Source organism: Glossina fuscipes, unplaced genomic scaffold (assembly GCF_014805625.2).
Source record: "Glossina fuscipes isolate IAEA_lab_2018 unplaced genomic scaffold, Yale_Gfus_2 262, whole genome shotgun sequence".
In the NCBI taxonomy this organism is placed as follows: domain Eukaryota; kingdom Metazoa; phylum Arthropoda; class Insecta; order Diptera; family Glossinidae; genus Glossina; species Glossina fuscipes.
In genome coordinates this window covers 672,609-695,604 of record NW_023998605.1, presented here as the reverse complement: position 1 = coordinate 695,604, position 22,996 = coordinate 672,609, and the positions used below count along the sequence as shown (strand labels likewise).

At 35.3% G+C, this 22,996-nt stretch overlaps 1 protein-coding gene across 3 annotated transcripts; it reads right to left on the bottom strand.

The window, feature by feature from the left end:
* Window positions 1-1,781: 1,781 nt before the first annotated feature.
* LOC119642849 (acetyl-CoA carboxylase) lies at window positions 1,782-22,523 on the bottom strand. Of its 3 annotated transcripts, XM_038042146.1 has the most exons (15): window positions 22,418-22,523; window positions 15,507-15,772; window positions 15,292-15,336; window positions 15,049-15,176; window positions 9,744-10,110; window positions 9,389-9,677; window positions 6,225-9,330; window positions 5,518-6,139; window positions 4,985-5,458; window positions 4,208-4,901; window positions 3,952-4,145; window positions 3,483-3,893; window positions 3,075-3,422; window positions 2,878-3,012; window positions 1,782-2,439 (listed from the first exon to the last, which is right to left on the bottom strand). In XM_038042146.1, the coding sequence occupies exons 1-15, from the start codon at window positions 22,425-22,427 to the stop codon at window positions 2,290-2,292; spliced, it is 7,239 nt and encodes a 2,412-aa protein (XP_037898074.1). In that variant the 5' UTR covers window positions 22,428-22,523; the 3' UTR covers window positions 1,782-2,289. The 3 variants fall into 3 exon arrangements, with proteins under 3 accessions (XP_037898074.1, XP_037898075.1, XP_037898076.1); XM_038042147.1 differs by lacking the exon at window positions 15,292-15,336; XM_038042148.1 differs by lacking the exons at window positions 15,049-15,176; window positions 15,292-15,336; window positions 15,507-15,772; window positions 22,418-22,523 and adding an exon at window positions 12,691-13,023.
* Window positions 22,524-22,996: the final 473 nt, after the last annotated feature.

The window sequence follows — 22,996 nt, the reverse complement described above, 5'->3', positions numbered from 1 at the left end:
ACTTCTCGTCTGTTAGCCGTTATTGACGGTTTTGTTTGCAACAATACATCGTTCAATTTATACAATGGACGTGAGCAGACATCTGCAGTCACAGTTTTATTCGGTTTTAGCATTGTGTAACACACTACATTTAGCTGATCCCAACATGTGCACATATGCATCTTTAGAGCTTGCGAGTATTGTAGCCATCGTCAATCACAATACGCCGTAGAAAATTCCTCTTTTTTTGCATAGCAAGCAATGAAAGCAAATGGAAATAATAAATGTCGAAAATACAATTTTGAGTGTTCCATGATTAGTGCCTTTATATAGAGAAGGACTCAATAATACTAAATGAAGAACTGTTATTTGAGAAAGGTCAAAATCATTGAATTTAATAGTTGTGTACATTGATACTTTACTATTTTCATCAATAGATGTCGCTGGCCAAAATATATGGAAGCAGTTATTGAATTCTGGCAGCTATACTATTTGGCTCTGCTTTCATAGTTTTAAGGCAATCTCATGATATCTCTGTTCCTGCTTTCGAAAATTTCATTCCTTTATCATATCCACGTCGTTTCTTACAGTAAGTGATTAAAATGGCCGAAAAAAGTTAATTTTCGGAAAAAGTAAACTTTGGCGCATCACTATTCATTGGAAAGCTACAGCTAAGCCTTGTAAAAGTTTTGACAGGATTGTTCCAACCAATATTGATAATTCAAACTGAAAACTGCACTTATAAAAAATGCAGCAAAAGGCAAAGATTAACTATTGTTCATAGCATAAGAAGAAATTTCAGAGGAAGAACGTTTATTGATTGGCAGATCTGGAACAGATTTCCAGACAATTTTGACATGATTTTTATAAAATATTTTTCATATTTAGATAACTAGTCCCCTGAAGACTTTAACAAAGCAGACCATTTTGTCTTAGTCAAAAGGAGGACGGATTTTTCATTGAATTACGCTTTTTCTTTCTCCTGCGAATTTTTTATTGATGACGTCAATTGATGTACGCACTGGGCTTTACCATAAATTATTTTTCTGCCTTGGATCATAAATATTAAGCCAGGGATATTGCATCTTGTGTATTTCTCATTAAACGTCATAATGCAACAGCGATTTCCTTTTAAATATGACTTTTTTTGCGCTTAACACATAGTTCCAAAACCAACACAGTTGCATTTTAGTAACGCAAGTCTCACCTTGGTAACACACTACGTTAGTCTACAATTTCGATGGTAAGGTTCAGTAAAGTTGCTTATTGCTCGCTTTCAAATGACTTAGGCGTTTATGATTGTCTCATGTAACACGGAGTTAAACTGTAGCACAACAGGACCATTTAGCTTATCAGACGGGTTTCAAGAAACTTGGAAAAGGATATCCTTTCCAGTTGCTTTGCGTAAATAGACATACTCAATTGGATTTTAAAATGTTGCCAGTGAATTTCTTTCTAAATAGGAAAATATCAGTGTGCTATTTATATTATACATTTGTGTGCAGTATGCCTAGTTTAGGCGCAGCAACGTTTATCAAAGTGCAGATATTCAGGATCTACATGCACAGTTTATGAGATTATGTTTTGCTGCGATTTGTAATTTAATTTCCTTAAACAGAATTCGTAGGAACAAAAGTTTCACGCCGAGTTCGTTTAAGAAGAATTCAAAATGTCGGACGAATGTGAACACATATTCGAAATGACTGAACAAAAAACACGACGCGATCTTTCAAGTGGAAAATCAAATGCCAAAGAATCGCAACAGGTTTTTACTTTAAAGTTGAATGGAATGGTTAGCATTATTATAATTAATGGGTGAACACTTTATTACGAAAATCTTATAATTAATGGAGAATTGTTCAACACTTTATAATTCTTTCATTTTTTAAATTAGTAAATAAAATAATTAATAACGAAATGGAAAACTTCTGTTGGACGAAATAAGCTGAGCGTTCATATTATTCGATATTACAAATGAAAAATGTAAATTCTAAATTAATTCCAAGTCTCAACGAGCCAAGCAAAGAGACCAAACAATTAGAAAAGAGAAAAAGAAAGGAAGGTCGCATACTCTTGTTAAAAATTATTCTGAGAATGTAAACTAACATCTCTATTGAACTAATGATAATAATGGTAACGTTATCAATAGCACTAAGGACCAGGAAATATAATTAAAACTAAAATCGGTCGATAGGATATTAATATGAAAATGCCGGGGGTATTTTTAAAAATATTAGTTTCGAAAAGTTGACTTCGCTGTATTAAGCATTGACTTAGCTTCGAATTTTGTAACTACAAATAATGCTGATATCATCCTTGAGTTGCATTTGTACTGGAGGCTGCTGAAGTTTCCTCATTTAATTGCATTTGTGTTAAGGTGCGTACAACAACACCACGGTTGACTGAGGTAAGGCCTTGACACAAGGCGACTACAGTATCTAAAGTAACTTCAGGATAATCCTGTAGAGATAAAAAAATAAATACACAGTTTTCTCTCATTAGTCAGTTCATTTCTTACGAATAGCACTATAACTAATTATTGATCTACTGTATTGCGAAGCTTCTGCAACACTATCTCTGAGAAAAAGGGCAGATATTCATGTAGAAGTTATAAATATGAAGGAACAGTATACGGATTGGATGGAGAGATAAGGAAGATGAAAATGAGAATGACAGAATACCAAGGGAACGACGATGTAAAAAGAAGCGATGCTAAAAAGGAACATTATGCACAAAAATAGGTCGTTACAATAGCCCATGTTTACGGTTATTTCGCATCCAATGAATGAAGAAATTTCGTTAATCATGAAAACTTTGAAAAGTAGGTTACGCTTACTCCGCCTCTTTACCAATATCTTTAAATTCGGATAGAAAACTACACTTTATCTTCGCACTTACCTCTAACATTTTGGTTATTGATGAAATAATAGCATCTTTACGCACTGCATTTATATTACGCAGGACTACGGAGTCGGATTTTTCTTGTTCCAGATACCAATGAACCATATCTTCGTTTTTATCCCAGATATAGGACTATAAAAAATTGATATAAAAAATTTATAAGAAAAACTCTTTTTAAGAGTTCCCATACTTACCTCCGAAGCTCCTTTATCTTCTACTAACCAACGTCGCAACATTTGTTTAGCTTGACCCACTGAAAGATTTTCCTGGGTTTTGAGAATCTTCTTAATATACGAGTCTTCTAATATGAGACGTCGCAAACGCCAATATATCCAAAGACGTGATTCCCGCCAAGGCACAATTCCACTGATGCAGTCTTTTTCCATCATCCGTTCTGGAGTATCATGTAAATCAGCAAAGTGTACGGCTACTGTGTGATAGACATGCATCAAAGCGGCAATTCGTTCTTTAATCCTATTCTCTAGCAAAACGACTTTCGCTTTGTCGCCCTTGGTCAACAATTCGTCCATTTCTTTTTTCAACTAAGTTAACACACAAAAGTTTAAATATTTCTTCGATTAGAAAAAAGCACAAACGCCTACCGTTATTGTGGTAGGATCTAAGCGATGTATTGTTTTGATTAAATCTTTCTCCTTAAATTTAATCTCTACAATGCCCTCGGGCTCTAAAACACCCCCTCTAGCCTCTGGATCTGCATAAGATTCCATATAACGTGGATTAATAAGAGGGTCCAAGACAGCCCAAGCCCCGCCTCGCAATTCAGAATTTGGCGGCAAATAAATTAAAACTGGCTTGTTATATTCCCTTAAACCGTCTACGATATAGGCTCCAAATTTAACAATTTGTTCATACATATCTTTCATGCCACCAGAGAAACCACGCCAATTGGCAAAGATGATTAAAGGCAAACCTTCACGATTGAAATCTTTAATGGCCTGAGCAGTTTTAAAAGAAGAATCTGGATACCATACTTGGCCAGCTTGTTGTAAGGTCTGAAATCATCAACAATCAAAAAACAGCTACAGAATACTATATGATCGGTTTACTGACTTTAGCTTCCGAATCTAGATTGGCCGGATCAGCAGGCATTTCAAGTTCAACAGTGCGAGTTTCGACCGCAATTACCCCACAGGGTATGCCGCCCAATCGTGCTCGACCAGTGACTACAGTTTTAGCCCAAGGTGCCATAATTTCACTCCAACTATTGCGATCAAAGAAACCATTTTCCCACTCATTAGAATTTGCTGTAAAGGAATCATTTATCAATAAATGTTTCCGTTTGTATTATCATAAAAGCCTTATTTACCCGGATTAATTCTTCCACCCAACATCCAACGCGGATCATAAGGCGACTTGGTAGGTATAAAATCTACAGGTCGATCTATACGGTCATTAGGCTGAACGATTGGCAAACCACATCCAATGTATGCCGGCATATATGATAACCAATCCAGAATAGTATAAACACCCTCTAAATCATAAGGTTCTGTCTTATGCGATACACCGTTATTATACATAATTTGGACACCACCTAATTGATTATTCGAAGCATACACTTTTCGACCAAGCAACTTGTTGAGAGCCGCATATCCCGTTAGAATAATATGAGAGTTTTCTATCTGTATCACGCGTTGGCTCAAACGGACAACGTACGCACCAATACCAATCGCACGACAAGTTACCATTGAAATGGTAACAATATCTTCGTAAGCTTTAGAAGTTTCTCCAGCTATAAGGCCAGCATAACGTAGATTTTCTACCCCTAAACTATCGTCTTTACCAATGATATCAGTGATTTTATAACGTGGTTCGCCTTCATCTTCGATGAGTATAGCTCGTATGGAATTTTGGTTTGCCACCTTTGCATAATCCTCTGTGGAAAGATATAGATATTTAAAACCCTTATCTGGTTCTTCAGGATCTTCCCAAGCCACTCTGAACAAAGATTTTACTTCTTCTGCTAAACCAATGCGGGCTCCACTGTTAGCCGAAATATATATCTGTAAATTAATATAAATACCACAAAATACAAACATCACGAAATGAATATGTCCTATCTCCCATTGCCCAGTTTTTTACTTACTCTAGGCACCTTTCTGGCTCTTGCCAGCTCTGACGCTCTGTGAAAAAGAATATCTTCCTGTATGCCGAAAGAACCTATGAAATACGTCAAATCGTTGGCTATCATAATAATCTCACGGCCTTCGGGATATTCTGGTGTAGCCAAGACTATACGCCAGGCTACCATAGCCACCGTGTTCTCACCCGGTAAACGTTTCATTTCAATTAGACTATCACCATCGAGAACAAGTTCCACACATTCCAACAACACCTTCTCTGGTATACGCACATCGACAGTGGGCCGTGCTTTAGAGAACTGCTTCCAATGGCGTTCTGTCATTTGACGAAACATGTCGGGTATGTCGTACACGTAAGTAGTACCATTACTTTGAGCTTGGAATCGTTTCTGCTGTAAAAAATCTTTAGTGACATAAGGAGTTGAAATAGGCAGGCCATGTAAAGACCCCTGCTCTTCACCATAAGCCTTAAATTTAATCTACAAAACGAAAAAGTCAAATTTTCTCAATTATATCTTTTCTCTCTGCGAATACCTACCACACCAGTATCGGCGTCAGTGACCTCGGTGTACATAGATATATCCAAGAAATAACCGGAATCGTTTGCTATGCAAAGACGCACTGCTTGCGTGGGTGACTGGGTTGACTGACGTATGACCATTTTCAGTTCGGCTTGCAGAACACGTAATTTCAACAAACGTGGTCCATAACGCATAATCATTTTCGTAACTGATTCTTTGATTTTGGTCGGATCCATAATAACAGTTGGTACAAAATTCAAAAATATATGATTACAATCAGTACGCTTGGCATGAGGGTGAGAAAAAGCTACTTCCAATTCGTCCATAGCCTCCAATAAAACGCGTTCACCCTCATTTTGTAGGTACTCGAATGAAGCCTCTTTGGTTATTAAATCTGAATGTCGTATAATTGATCGTATAAAGAATCGGTAGTCCGTGACTTCCTGGCCTTTGGATACCTTGGCTTTGCCAAGATACAAATGCATTTTCTGATTGGCAGTGGGTAGCGCTTCGAGTTCATAAGTTTTCATGCGATTCAATTCCAACTGGAATGCACATGCTGGTTCTAGGTGACGATAAATGCGATCCTCTTCGAAATTATCCCGAGCTCGATAGGTAAAAAATTTCGGAAATTGGCGCCTAAGAATAGAGCAAAAACAAATCAAAACTTCCAAAAATCTTTTCTCTTCCAAGCCTCTCTTAAAGAGACTAACACAAAACTCACTTTTTCAAGGCTGCAAAAGTTATACGTCGTATACGTCTTTGGTATAATTCATCGAGATGCGCTTTACAGTAGTTACCAAAAATTTGCGACATTTGCATGTCATCCATGTCTCCCGTCTCTCGCACAGCGACACTGATTATGTGTATGGGTTCAGTGGACTTAGCTTCTTCAGCAGCGTTAGCTCGCGTTATAGGGTCCGACAAAGACACATTTATAGATGTGCTTAAACGCCCATCAGAGATTGAGTCGACTGCTTCAACTGCTTCCAAAACCTTGGCATTAACCATAGCAGGCGACGCCAAATCTTCTAGCAAATCCAAAATCTCGTCAGAATTAATTTCGAAATGTTCAAAAGAATCAAAGGCCGACATACAGCCCGTTCGAATAAATGATGTAGGGGAACTGTCGGACGGTTGATCGGAGCCTTCTTGAGCCATGCGCAGGAATAGTCTATTAGGATGAGCGGTTGGTAACAGAAATTGGAAATGTACTAATGGTAAGCCACCGGATAATTCCAAATGTTGCAAACAAGTGAGCTCATAAGAAGTATACGCCCGCCTTACGTACACCTCTAAGGCGGCGTTGCAAACGGCTCGATTGGAATGGTAAAAAAAATCATGAAGTATATCAAAGATAGAAGTCTCCGATAAAATAAGACGTTGCAAATTCTCAGGATGAAAGTCGTGGCCATACATATCCACAGCAGATAAGAAAATAGATTCCATTTGATTGTGTCTCAATTCGTAAGCTGGCTGATGGGCAGCAATTAATACTTGTCGTGAACGTAAAGCAACTCGTGAATGTTCAGCGCGGTTGAGGGAAGTGAGCTCACTGAGAGTATTAGCTAATTCGTCTGTCAACCCAGGCTCATTAGACCACAAATGATCAATGAGCAGAGTTACTAAAAGATTTTTTTTTGCTACCTGAGAATGTGAAAATATCGTGTTGACAACAGTTTGCATGTCATCTTTGTTTCTTTCACGAATTAAGCCCACACATTTATCGTAATGGCCGTGTTGGAACTGTGACTCCACATCATAATATTGACGCAACAATTCATGAACAGCGGCTTTCATACGCCCTCGTGTGCCGTTTCGATATCTTTGTACCAACTGAACTATACTTTGTGTGGTGAGGAAGAACACATCGCGATCTGCACGTTTCTGCAAGGTAGCGGCGTGAGAATCAATAACACTGGCTATCTGCTGCGAGGGAAATTGAGCCAAAACACTGGTTATATTACGTTCGTAGAGGGTCATCAATTTACGTATCTTCTTCTCCACTGAAATAGGAATACGTCCAGAAATGGAAGCTATTACTTCCTGCAACTCCAAAAGAGGTAATGAGGGGTCACGTAAACTCTGCATGAACTTTTCTATAACATCTCTTAAACGTTGGGCATTATATGGTTCGGGTAAACAATAACCGGCCAAAGTATTTTCCAATATCGCTTTGTAAGTGTTATGAATATGATTGAGCTTTTCAGGCACAGGAGTATTTTCAGGCTGTAGAAATTGACCTCTATAGGGTTGAGCTTTCGTAACCAAAGAAGGATCATCTAATTCTAGATGGCCCAATAAAGAACCAGCCTCTACTACAGCCCCCGCTCGTCTTAGGAAGGAGACAGTACCACATTCTTGCGAAGTGAGAGTCATTACCATTTTCATAACTTCAATTTCAGCGTAAGCCTGACCTTTATTGACATGGGCCCCATCTTCTACCAAAAGATTAATAATTTTACCAGCTGAAGGACTACGTAGCAGAGAGGGATCATTTTCTTTTTCAAAAACACATGTTTGGTTCCCAATAACTATGCGATAACGATCCACCTCTTCTTTCATGTAAGTAGTGTAAGAGGCGCCATCGAGCGAGAGTAGCAGACCTCCATCCGAGAGGCGATGGACTTCAATCACTTTAAAGGAACTATTCAGGAGTAAAAAGTAAGAGTTTAGACCACTTTTTGCGGCCTGCACTTTATAGCGTATGCCGTCATTAATTAGCTCTACGTCGAGAACATTGGTCAAAGTGTTGGCAGCTTGAATCTGTCCTCTTTCCAAAGAATTTTGAAAACTGGAAAAGGCCTCGGTGATGTGGCGATCTGCTATATGCAAAGCTCCGCACATAACGCCTAACAGAATATCTGGTTTTTCTGATTGCACGCGCTCGGCTATTAAGGCATCTAACCAGGCAGTATCAATAGAATTGTCTAGAAAGCTATTTGTTTCCAACAAAGTGATTAAATATTCTACAGTAGTACGAAAATCACCGCGTATGGAAAGCTCTTTAAGCGCAATCACCAAATTCTCGCGAGCCTGTTGACGATTTTCGCCCCATGAAAAGCAATGACCAAATTGGGAGTCTGCAAATTCATGCAACCCTCCAGAAGCAGCCACGCTAAAATAACCCCATACGTTTTTACTGGAGCGAAAATTCAGTTCCTGCACGGTACCTGAACTCGGCTTAAAGCCCTCGTCAGGATTTTCAGAAGTTATACGAGCAGCGATAACGTGGCCTGATGGTCTTGGTTTATGAGAAGGATTTTCGAAATCAATAACAGAAGTGCCCCAGGGGGATTCTCCATAAAGCAGACGTATATCCTTGAGCCGATACAAAGGAATTCCCATACCAATTTGTAGTTGGCAGGCGGGCAAATTAACGTCAGCCACCATTTCTGTACATGGATGTTCGACTTGCAGACGAGGATTTAATTCAAGAAAAAAGTATTGACCTTCACTGTCGTAGAGATATTCTACTGTACCGGCGCTAACATACCCCACCATTTTAGCTAAGCGTACTGCAGCCTTCTCCATGTTTTCAAAAACCTCCGGTTTGGCGACTATAGCAGGGGCTTCTTCAATAATCTTTTGATGGCGTCGCTGGATTGAACAATCGCGACCGAATAAACTGATAGCATTGCCGTACTGATCAGCCAAAAGTTGTACTTCCAAATGTCGAGCACCACGCGCCAACTTCATTACAAATATAGGTGAACCGGGTACTTCGGCTTGAACTTGCCGAAAGAGAGCAGGAAAGTCCTCAGACGTATCCACACGACGTATACCTTTGCCACCTCCGCCTTCTGAAGCTTTAATCATGACAGGAAATCCTAAAAATTAAACATTGAAAATTATATAAAGCATTAAGTTTGGATTAAAATACTTTACCAATTTTATGGGCGGCAGCCAGGCCTTGTTCAGCATTACTTACACAACCGCGTGCAAACAAATCACTGGATATTTTAATTTTTTTGCCACTGTAGTGAGCTTTTAATTCGGATCCAGACCAAGGCAAAGTAGGAATGTCAGCTGTTTGTGCTACAATTGAAGAGGCTACTTTATCGCCCAAGGCCCACATGGCACGTTCTGGTGGGCCTAAAAAAACTAAATTTTGTTTATGCAATAACTCAGGCAATTTCGGATTTTCTGAAGCGTGACCCCAGCCAGCCCAAACAGCCTAAAAATAATAAAATGAAAAACTGTGGCGAAATGTTTAATTTGGCATAATAATGTTTTAGTTAACCTGAACTTGTGTACGCAAAGCTATGTCAACAATCAGCTCAACATTTGCATAGTTATTATTATTAGATCCTCCAGGGACAGGGACGTAATGATCGGCCATTTTTATGTACTCAGCGTTCGCCTTCAAATCTTCCGGCGTTACCATGACTACAAAACGTATAGCCCTCTCATTTTTGAACATTTCGTATGACCAACGGCGTATTGAACGCATACACTTGACTGCTGCAATGCCATTATTGGCTATTAGGATACGATTTATAACGCGTATACCACCAAATTTCTTAACAAATTCTTCAGGTGTAGCTATATGAAAATCACGGTCGAGCAAACGATCTTGACTGAGGCCGGCGCCCCTTGACATACTGGGCCTGAAAAATCCAATAGAGTTGAAAAATATATATAGTTACACATTATATAGTTAGTAAAATATGATCCTTTATTTTAAATCCAATTTGTAGTCATTGTTCATATAATATATTTCTATTTTAATTGAGTATTGTTTCACCTTAAAAGTTTAATATTTTCTTCTTTTTTTGGTGTTAATATGGGTGATTGAGTGACTGTGAGAACTACATCCCCAATAACTTTTCTTCTATGTTCGCTATTATTATTACTTAATTTTTTTACATTTTATTGAATATTCTAAACGTTATAAGATTTCTTTATTAAACATATTGGTTCCTGAATTTTTGCCCTCTTGTGTGGAATTTTTCTTCAATTGCCGCTTTCAGTGCCGCTTTCATCAAACACAGCATAAAACTCTAGATTTTCAACGCAAAATGTTAGTTGAAACAAAAACAAACTTTTGTGTATTATTCTTATTTTTATTACTTGTTCGGACCAAAAAAATATTCTAGCACTGAGAGCAGGATGAGCTCTAGCAACGAAGAATTTCGACTTGGAAAAGATGCACTTTGCAATCATTTGAAATATGTAAAGAAAATAAACATTTCCCTTTTTCGACTACTTACACTTAAAATTGAGTGAAATTCACATGTTTTTAAAAACACAGATTGAAACTGCCAACGTTTTGCCGATATTTTCTGGGCAAATGAATTTGCCAACAAATGATGGCTTTTTACCTGAAGATTTGATCGAAAACTACATTTACATAGTTTAAAGTTTTTATCTTACAATTGTCGACTCCTACGATGTCAATATATATGAAGAAATTTCAACGAATCAAGAATACATGATCTGAGGGTATCAAGTTAGAGGTATATATTTTTTGAGCGTCATTTCGGCCCTATTTTTTTTCTTTACTGTCTTCGAAATTGACGTCTTTACGGTCAAGTTGCATATCATTACACTCTACATCACTTTGGCTATTCATTGAAATTCGTTATAAGACACAAAATATTATACCCTTTTTTCAAGTGCAGGCATATTTTTCTTCAGAACTCTTGGATTCGAACGTGGCCAAAATACGATACAACGTGGTCTTTATTTGGGATATTTAATTTTCTGATTTCCTTTGGTTTTTTTTTTTTTTTTGTATTAAAAAATTGAAACTCGACTTCATCTCTATGTACGAGCTTACTTATCATAAGAATTTTTATAAACGGTGGACCTAAAAAATACAGCTATGCTACCTGAATTTGTTACAGTTATTTTTTTATGTCAAATTGCTATTGTGAGCAGATTTTTGTTGAAAATATTAAAAAGTAGACCAGATTTTTCATGAAGCATTTTTCTGTAGACTGGCATCCAAATAATAGACTTGCTTGGTTCCAATTTGATAGGGTTAGGTGTTATATACTGTCTAATACTAATTTTCACTATAAAATATTTTTCCATACGGACGTTTAGTTGTCGGAGAGACTCAAAAAATTGGCCCATCCAATCCAAATTCTTCACTTCAATTTAGGTCGTCAAGCTACTGTTCCTTCAACACCGTCTGTTTTAATATATGTATGATATAAGGGCGGTCGCAAATGTTCCAATGGGACCCGTGCTATTGATAGTACTTGGTGGAACACAAAAATACGTAGGCAGACATTCGACAAGCAGGCAAAAAATAATTCTGACTCCATTAGTACAATAAAACGTGAGTCTATGTACCGCAAGTCATGCAAGGTCTAGTTACACAGTGGCGTAGCGCATAAAAATTTATTATATAAATATAATAAGAACTAATTGTTCTTTAGATTATATTCACCGCGTTCTTTGTTGAGCTCATTATGTTTAAAAGAGTTCTTGCAAATTAGTAGTGTAAATGCCATGAAATTTGGACACGTATGGTTTGAAGATTGATACTATCCAGAAATCAAGTGGGCCTGCCAACAGTAGTGCCGCATATGTATCAGATGAGATATTTATTGAGTGGTGTGTTATATACATTTTCTAAACACAGTTTGGCACCACCTGATTGTTTAAAGCCATTCGTATAAACTTCAATCGTACGATTAACATAGGCGTTTTATTATTTCCGCCTCTAAGGGATGCCGATTTGGAAAAATGCGCTGTAAGAGTATTGTACACTTCGAATAGTTGACCCCATTTTTTCGCATATCACTAAAGGTTCCTTGAGATAAGTTAATTATTGGTGTAAGTTTAATTGCATTCACCGTCATCAGCTTATGTAGCTCGACTTTCAACTCAATTTTTCGTTCATAACTTTTTGTATCGATAAAATGCAGAGGTTCAATGCAACAGATGGTGAAAAAAAAGTATTTGAAAGAAAGGAAATAAACCATAACGCCTAATAAATTTAAACAAAGAGAGCATTAATATTGCTTTTAAACAGACATAGAGGCGTAACTAAGATATTTTTGTTGTAAAACTTTTCCCCAAAAGCAGATTACAAAAACCGTCAAGAATAGATGGAATGAACTAATACTTTTCACGTACACAAATAGATTACGTTTTATGTGACCGGTTAATAAAGCAATTTATAAAAACGAGATTAGAAACTATAATACGTAGTAGTGACACAGAGTCGGTCTTACTTTATAGCTGCAGATCCTGGTAATAACGTATGATCACCATTGTATAATGACGTATCCATAGCAGTTGTTGTTGGAATTCCAACACTTTCTCCTGCATTTCCTGTACTTATTGCATATGAGCTACTAATATTGTTGTTATTGTTATTAATTGTATTCATAATGTTGTAGGTGTCGTCGTGCTGTTCACGGGATTCTACAAGTACAAAACGTTTACTTGGACGCCTCTTCAACATAATGGACAATATTATGGACACTGCTAAGAACATTCACATTCGAAACAGACAACCAAATTAAAGCAATACGTAAAAATTTTTTTTTTTTGCAACACAAATACGACAACACTGTTTTAATGCAATGAACAAATTTATTATTTAAATTGGTTGCGAATTACCACTACTCTGCTAATATTGATTTCAACGATATTTTTTAAGGCTTTTTTCTAGAAAACCGCTCTAAATTTTTACTCTCCAAACTCAACCACGTTTAAAGTGTTACTAAACCGAATGTATAACTCTTTTAACGGACAGATTACAGCGAAATGCTAATCTGCGCGTTTACATGTGCCAGTGTATAGACAAAATTGCGCATTTACGTCTCTCTCAGTTGAGTTGTTATAAAAACTTAATTGACGTTGTTAAGAGCTTTGACAAAAAGCAACTTTAAGTCTATATTTATTATCACCATGCAACCAAAGTAGCAAACTATGTCTTCAGTCTTTAAATTCATTGTCAAGTGTAACAAAATAAATGGCATGCAATTTTGTGTTAAGTCTCCGCAAAAGCAAATTCTCTTAAAAGTGAAAGTTAGTTGACTTGTTAATATATGTAAGATTCAGATAGAGGTTTAGTATTTATTTCACTCTCAGCACCCCCCCATAGTCATTAAATAGGAAAAATACATATTCATTCATGAAATATTAGTCGTATTGGCACCAACGTACGTAAATGTGTGTCTTTCTATTTATATTTATCATACGATGTATCAATACATATAAAGGTTTTTCGTGGGTTGCGATAACATATACGCACATTCTCGTGAGTTATGTTTTGTTTTTTGAAAGTGGTTGGCGGCAGCTGATTGCATGTGTTTACATACAATTGTGTATAACTACGAACAGCGGCATTTCTTAGCATCACCTGTTTTAGAGTATGTATTTATTATTCAATTTATACGGACGTCCACACGTGCACGCTACGAAAACTAAAGCGAACAATATTTTCGCACACACTACCGAAGGATAAGGACGTATATGTTTTGTCTTCACCTTTCAGATACACAAATATGTCATAGTCTTCTCAAAATGTAAATATTCTTGTCTTACTTATGCATTAAGAAAGAAGAAGTTATGGCCTTTGGCATGAGAATGATAAATGTTTGGCAGCTCGCTAACCGGAGTTGCTTCGAAGCCATTTTTTGACTTACGATGATACTTTTTAATCATAGTAATTTAGAATTCCATATATTTGATAGAATCAGGGCATACGCTAGATAAATAGGTTCTTATTAAAAGTTAATTATTTGATAACGTAAGGGGAGTAAGTTTGTTAAACTTTTGTAAAACTTAGAAACGAGTAACAAAAATCCCCTAATAATATATGTATTTCGCTAAAATAACAAATAATGCTTTTTGTAGGAAATATCATATCTACTTAACTACCACTATTAAACGTGTTAACATGATCGCATCCCAATTTTTTAAAATTCATTTAGCTGCGGTAGCAGATGCAATTGCAAGTACTATATTAAAACCCACCTATGTTTATCTAACGCCGCATATAGTTATAAGTTTTGTGCACTTTTAAATTAATTCTTTTAACTTAGGGCGGATAGGAAAGCACCTGTAAAGTAATAAATAGACGACGGGTTTTCAATAAACCAGAAAACTTGTGGCAACTTTTTAACCGTCTGAGACCATTTATGGACTAAATATTTGTTCTTAGTTTAACATAAATTTGAAATCGATAAAGTAAAATGATAAAAGTATATAAAAAATTTATTTATTACGTATTGCCGAGCGTCTAGACGCCATTACTTACAGTCATTAATCTGGCATAATCGTTGTAATGAAAATACATAATTGTCATATCAGAATAAAATCCACATTTTTAAAGGGCTTTCAACACTAAATTAACTTAAGGTTGCGAAAATGTTCCATCGTCAAAAACCTTCCTAATGGTAAAACGTAATCATTATAATCAGAATATATGCTCCATATTTTTTAACGAGCTTCCAACACCTACCTAGTTGTAAGAAAAGGTAAATTTCACGGAACATTCTCCAACTAAGAAAATGTGATTCCGTTTCTAACTTCTTAGCCAATATTCTAAGCCAAACTTAACTACTTCTGAAATCGCTTACCTTAAACGAGTACGTTTGTCTGCTACATCGCCGGTGTCTGTGCTCGTGTTTTGTATGAATTCATCATTTGATTCTCCCGATTCATGAGGATTGTTGGATGGAATATCAATATCAATATCATCGCCCACCTGCAAAAAAAGCACAATTTCGAAATTGAAGTAAAACAGATTAATAAATAATATGTATTTATGTATAATTTTGTTCGAAATTTCTAAAACTAATTCCCCAAATGCACAGACCTACCTCTTCTAAATTAGAGCCACTAAAAATTCTATGAAACAAGCCTACCTGCAATTATGGGAAAATATTTGTATGTAATTGCTCTCAATGCGGTTGAAAGTTGTGTAACAATACAAACGTGTATTTAATCTAATATAACTCATAATTTGTAGCCATGCATATATCAAAACAATCAAAAAACCATAAGCCCCCACCGACCATTAAGATACCTAACTTACCAAAAAGCTCGGTCTGTCATTTTTTTCTGCTACTACAGCGCTGCTCATATCCTCGATTTTATTATTGTTGTTATTGCTCTTATTGAGATGATATTGCTGAAGATGATGATTATCTGCGTGATCGCTCTCTAGGCAACAGTCCCTTAGACTATCACAAACTTCTGTCCCAAAGGTAATATTTTCGCTGGAGAATTTTACTTTCTTGATGCGTCCCGTCGTATTATTTGTGGTGCTATTTCCACTATTGAACGTTCTTGAAGATGTTTCTAAAAATTCATAAGACATATAAGTACAAATATATATTTCAAATTGAAAAAAAAAAATGCAAATTAATGCAAAAGCTATCACTGACCCGAGCACGCCGTATTACTTGTACTACAAATGCATTATAAGATTGGCAACGTACTTTCTAAAATGTAATCAAATAGCCTACAATAAAGCACTTATGAAATACAGTATACTCCATATAAAAATCGTTATCAAGTAAATCCAAAAAAAAATGCTTTTTTATTGCTAATTGGTTGGAATCTGTATACCGTCCTGTGATTGGAATCTGTATACCTTGAAATAAATATAGTTATCGATAAAGCGTGTGGCGTGTCATGCATAGCATGATCAGTTCGTGACTGAAGTGGATTGTGCTATACTAATGCATAATATTAAAACCGACCGAAACATATTTTCATGTTCTATTAGAACATTTGTTAAACGCTCTCAACACGTTTATCCATTAGGAAATATTTGTATTCTGTTTGCCTTTCTTCAAAAAAATACAGTGACTTAAGAACTTTATATAAGAAAAAAAGAGCTGCATATAAATTTTGTATCATGCTTCATAAAATTTTCAATCCCTCCATACATGATTTGGTCTTAAAATCGTTCCTTTATAAGCTTGTAGCCTATAAAATGTCGTAATCGTATTGCGCAAATTGTCAGCTGCACTAGCAACTATTTCCTGCCGACAAAATTTCGGCATACAAAGATCCTATTATTTGGTTGGCTGTTTTTTATACCGTGGACTACTACTCAAAAGGACTTGGGATAGGCCCATCTTTTATTGTATATACTTTAGCTTGTAAGCCCGTCGTTGTTGTGCTCGTCTTGTATTCTTACGTTTAACTTACAGTTTACAACTTTTGAAATATTTTGACGAAATTTGGTACACTGAGGTATTTTCGCTCAAGAGCGTACGCTATTGAACGATGTAATGGCGGCGGTTTTTGAATTTTGAAGGCAAAAAGAATTAGCAAACAGAAAGCGCTTTGAGCACAAATTTAGATACTTCCGTGAAAATGCACCAAAGTTACATGATTTTCTTGCAAAGGATTACTTTTCAGCAAAACTCTCACATTTGAAGGTGCCCAAAACGTCAAGTGATGTGGCCCGAATTTAGCAAAGTTAATTTGCTTTTCATAGATTTTATTATTTTCTTTTTTTTTTTGTCGTAAAATATTGCAAATGGAAGCTCATCGCCATATAAGAGCTTACCTTTCATGAGAACCGTTACTTTAATAGACCTATGTAATCTAAATTTCCTATGGTTCACTTGCATGAGAAATTACAATTAGATACATATTAAAAATTAGTTCTTTTTAACATAAAATAGGTCATTTTTCATGAAGATCTCTGTATTTGGCTCACAAAAAAATAGACCTACTTGATTCAAATTTGATGTAATTGCCGTGTCAAGGCCCATTTTTCATGTGAACCCTTATGTGGAGTGGGATCAAAGTATAGACCTGTACAGCTCGGCAAAATTAATATTTATGTTAAATTAGTATTATAGACAAATTTTCACCATGAAATATTGAAAATGAGAGCTAGTAATTAGAACATACGAAGTTTCAATTTTCTTACGAACAATTGATTATATGGAAGGAGTGCAAAAAAATTGTTTCATCCATTCTAAATTTTTCACTTTTTCAATTTTTCATACCCACCATAGTGAGACGGGGGTATACTCACTTTTTTTTCCATAACGTGAGGAGGTAAGTGTTCAATACTTATGGTTTTGTGAGGTTCTTCTTCCCTGACTGTAGGACCAATGTTCAGAGTGTCAACATTGTCCTAAAAAGACGACGGCAATGTTAATACCAATAAGCCCATTTCACATGAACATAAGGACTTATAGGATTCGTTTGATAAACTAAAAAATTAGAACCACTTTACACTATTTCAGGCAGCTCTGAAAATTGTAGTGTAATGTAAAAAGGACATCGATTGTGCCCTAGCAACGTGCACAGTTCCATTAAGGCCAAGATTGAAACATTGTTCAAGTCGCAAATTGTTAAAAAGTTCTGAGAAATTAGCAATTGCAACTTTGCTCGCCATAATAGACTTAACGCATGTAGAGCCGGTGATGTCCTATAATACAGATATGAATAACGACACAAAGAAACGGCTATCATTAAGCTATAGGGATTTGAAGTCAATTTAAGAGGTTGGAGGGTATGTTCAGTCGTATTTTAAAAAGGTAGGTAATTTTTTTTTGTTTTTTTATCCATTGTATAATATAAAAGGGGTCTTTTTTACTGTTCATCATTTACTTGTGATATTTAAAGTGAAAAACATGTCAGCAGATAAAGTAAGTTTATGACAGTGCATTTTGTATGCCTTCCAAAAAGGAAGCAACGCATCGGTTGCATGTAAAAATTTTTGTGCGGTATTTGGAAAAGGTATTGTAAATGTTCCTACTGGGCCTCCAAGAAAGTGATCGACTTGGACGACCATCCAAGATCGATAATGATGTTTTGCGATCCATTTTGGAAAATAATCCACATTTAACAAGTCGAGAAATTGCAGAAGAGTTAGGCATTCGTCATATAACTGTTGGAGATCACATTAAATCTCTTGGGTTTGTGTTAAAGCAAAGTGTTTGGGTTCCACATGAATTAACGGAAAAGAATTTGTCTGATCGTGTAAGAATGTTTTCATCACATCTGCTTGGACACAATATAGAGCCGTTCTTGGACAAGCTGGTTACTGAAGATGAAAAGTGGATTCTTTACGAGAATATTAAGAGAAAAACAATCTTACTGCAAATTAGGAACGTCATCAGCCACAGTTCCAAAACCAAGTATCCATCAACGAGAAGTATTGCTTTGTTTGTGGTGGGACTGGAAAGGCCCAGTGTACTATGAATTGCTGAAACAGGGAAAAACCATTAACGCGGATCTCTACTGCAAACAGCAGGATAAATTGAACGTAATTATCAAAAAAAAAATGGCCAGCATTAGCGTCCAGAAAAGAAGTAGCGTTCCATCAGGATAATGTTCGACCGCATAGTGGAATGGTAACACAACAAAAACTGAATGCGTTAGGATGGGACATCCTTAGTCTTCCACCGTATTCATTGCACCATCTGATTATTATCTGTTCATATGTCTGCAAAATTATCTAACGGGAAAAAATTCAAGTCTTTTGAAAGTGTTTCTAAGGCAGTTGGTGAATATTTTAACTCCAAAGACGAGAACTTCTACAAGACAGGAATTTGGAGCTTACCTGAAAGATGGCAACATGTTGTAATAAATAACGGAGCATTCATAATTGATTAATATTAAACACGTATTTTTATAAATGAATTCAAATGTTTTCTTTAAAATGCGACAGAACTTTCCCTCCAACAGTCAGCGATTGCCCTCTCACAAATTTGCTTGAACAATGTTTCGAAATTACTGATAAACCATCGTATTTAACCTATTACCAGTCTATGCCCAATATTCACGTAACAAAGAAAATGCGTTGTGGGTCCTTGTAGATCGTTTAACTGATATTAAGAGAAGTAGTGACATTTTTTCATGTAAAAAATTTGTCGAAATAACATGATACATGCAGATGTACATGGACAACAGGCGGGCAGGCAGACTGCAATCGATTCAAAAAATCCATGGATGTAAAAGCAGGGCATCTAGCAGGTATCGCACCCAACCGCGCTAGCTGATGTAGAGTACAAAATTATAACCATACGTTTATGCCGAAAAACCCATATTACAATAAAATCTTCAAAATTGTTGTTAGCAAAATGCGTACGGAAAAATTGCCAATATCTAAATTTTTCCTATATTAGGAACCTTACAGTTCAATATACAAGAAACACCTTCCGAGATGTCGATATTTGGTCGAATTAATTTTGTATTACTTATTGAAATAGAGTTATTAACTGACTCCAAAAATTAATTAAAGATTTATTTTTGTTTAATATTCTATTTTAAGATACTAGACTGCTATTAGTTCGCAGAAATTATTCCATTAAGGTAATCATTAAGCTTTCTACAGACGGATTATACGAACTTATAGCGAGCGCGGCCGATTATACTTGACGGAAAATTAGCTTTTTACAGCGAATGTTAAATTCGTATTGACGTAGAAATACTCATTAGCTAAATGAGTTGAATTGTTTTTAAAGAATTCGTAAACTACACAAAAATTAAAACTTTCTTATGAACTTTACATTAGCATGCTTTCTCAAACTGTTTTTCAAAAATCCCGCAAGAGCTCAGTTTAAAACTCTTGCTCGGAAATCTTTTTTGTCAAATGGTACTAAAATTATATGTAAATAATAATACACTCTTGCTTGTGAGAGTCCATTCGAAAAACATATATATGTAAATAAACATATGTTGTAAAAGACAAATAATTAAGAGAATCAATTAGATGAGATATATCTCAACCCTAAAAACGTATTGAGTTATAAGCGATGATTTAAGTCTATGCAGTTCAAGCGCCCATCTGTTGGTTGTTGGTATTTTCGATTTTGCATGAAATTCAATGGAAAATGTTGTTTTCACAGATCAAATACCATTAATTCACCGATCGCGTGCAAGGCAATATGTGTGTTTGGATACCCGGAGTTTAGGCTAAATACATGAGAATTCCGAAGGGGGAAAACAAAATTGATAAACGTTTACACGCTTACAAAATTAACTTTTCAGGAAGAACCTACGTTGCGGGTTACGACGCAATTAAGAAGTATTGATCATGTAATATGCACTTAAAATTTAATTTTAAAAAATAATAGTCATCCCGAACAGATCGTATCGTCTAAGCAAAAAGTACTGCGTTCCACAGTGTTACTATTCAGATCGTTTTTTTCTTTGCTGGGTATATTGAATAAATCTACATTTCGGTAAGAAAATTAAAACTTTTATAAAATGATTTTTGCTTACACATTAGACTTTACACTTGACGTTGAACTTTGAAGAAAAAAGAAATTTGCATTGGATTGTATGTATGAACCAAAAGAATCGAAGAAGAACTGAACTTTATTCATATGTAAAAAACAATAATTAGGAAAATTTCGAAAGATTAAGGCCATACAAGCATAACAGTGTACAGGAATATGTAACACCGCAAAATTAATAACGTTTAAACACCAACTATATTTCGTAGTCTTGCAATTCGGACATATTTTTTTTGGTTGTTAGGAATATTGAATAAGACTAATTTTTAATAAGTGCGAGGGGGAAAACCTTTATAAATTAGACCTTAAACGCTTATTTGAACTCTAAAGAATTCGGGAAAGTAAAAATATTATAATATAAAGAGTGCTCTTCGTACGTTATTAACAGAATTGTACAGGCAATCAAATATTTTTAACACGAATCACGTTTTGTACATATTAAAACTTTAGAAATTTCCTTTTTTTTTGTATATAAGAAAAGAACTCAATTACTTTGGTTCGTTTATTTAGAAAATTGTCTTCTTTATTAACGATACTTTATATTTAAATTGCTAGAGAGTGCAAATTGCTACACTAACATTAAAAGGTAAAATTACAAATTACGGTTTTTTAACTGTAGGCAGAAAGGATCCCACGCCACTAGGTAAACTAAACAAAAAGAAAATAGGAAATTCAATAAATTGAAAAACCACTGAAAACCACGATGGCAGAGTAGCAACTAAACCAACGTTTGACCACAGCTATTGTCGCATCTATTACTATGCAAATGAATGGTTTGATTTGATTATTATTATTACTGTATGGCGTTGTCGCAGTAAACAAAAAAAAAACCAGAAAGCACAAATGAGGTATTCGAAAATGAAAGAAACGCAAAAACATAAACAGACTCTCATTGATATATTTTCCAAGTTTTTCAGATTAGATCGATTGCAAGCAAAATAACGTGGAGATCGTACTCATCAATCAATCATTCTCATCTCTGAAATATTTCCTGAAAACGAGCTTTTACCAGTTTGTAACATTTTGCATATATTTTGTACGGTTTTGGTTTGTAACTATAATATACCCATATCATATTACGCAAATATATAGCGCACACAAAAATCAATGTCAAGAATAATTATAAAATAACATGATAAAGAAATTTCAATCGATTTAAGCCGTAACGTTTAATACTTAACATTTTTTTTTAAATTATATTATCTCAAATATTAATTAAAACTGCCCAACTTTGCAAAAATTAGGTAAGTTTTAAATTCTCCATGTAAATGGAACGGACGACAAAGACATTTATTAAAATTGTCCACATCTTGTCGTTAGATTAACCAGTCAATCAAACTAACTTCTCCCTTGCAGGCCTTTTTGTTTTTACCGTATGTCGTATTTTGCAACTGCACTTTTTTTTTACCCATGCACCGCTATTTTTTCAAGGCACATAACAAATTTTTTACACTAAAATGACAAGAGTGCGATTTTATTTTTAACACGAAATAACTCAAGAAAGCGAAAGTAAAAGGAAAAAAAGAAAATGTTATTCTTAAAGCCTATATAAATTATTGAGAAAAAAAACTTTCCCATACGATGTTAACGAGCAAACGTGACTTTACTCTCTTCTTTAGTTTTAGTGGCTTTTTCACAAGCCACACATTCTGAAAATCACCTGATATTTTTATTTGTGTTGCTATATATAAAGAAAATTATCTTTTTGGTCCAAAAACATAGTGATACGAACCTTTTTCCATCTTATACAGCGCTCCTTCGAAGAACTGCAGAAATATGAGTTTGGATTCTATTATTCATTGATTTGTTATCTTTCAATACATAACATCTAATAAGTATTTCTTTGATGAAATTGGTATCTATACCAAATAGGAACACAGATGTAATGCAGGTAAATTTATTAAAATACAAGAAAGAAATTACGTGTTAATTAAGACAAACAAGTCGATGTTTCTGTTCATTTTCATCGAAATATATCTATTGTCGCCTTTTAAGTTCCCTTTTTTTTAATATAATCCGTGTTCTTTTTACGCTGTTTTATAAATGTCTTCATAAAAATACATTCTCTATTTACTTATTTTCACGTTAGCAGAATTTCATGCGGTTTAATTCTCATGACAGTTGATTTTCCTATGCTGCCACTAAGATAAGTTCCTGTGTTTACAATTTTTTTTGGGTAAAAAATCGTTTGCAGACTTATAAAGCGTTGTAAAATGCCGTATATTTTCAAAAAGAGTAAACCGGAACGTAACGAAAGTAACAATCCTACGCCGCGGTACTTAAAATATTTAAGAAGATTTTCCAACTGCTT

Coding starts and splice junctions, on each gene's coding strand:
- LOC119642849 (XM_038042146.1), bottom strand. Junction 3,423..3,482: donor TAGATCCTACCACAATAACG/GTAGGCGTTTGT, acceptor GTGTTAACTTAG/TTGAAAAAAGAAATGGACGA. Junction 3,013..3,074: donor AAGATAAAGGAGCTTCGGAG/GTAAGTATGGGA, acceptor AATTTTTTATAG/TCCTATATCTGGGATAAAAA.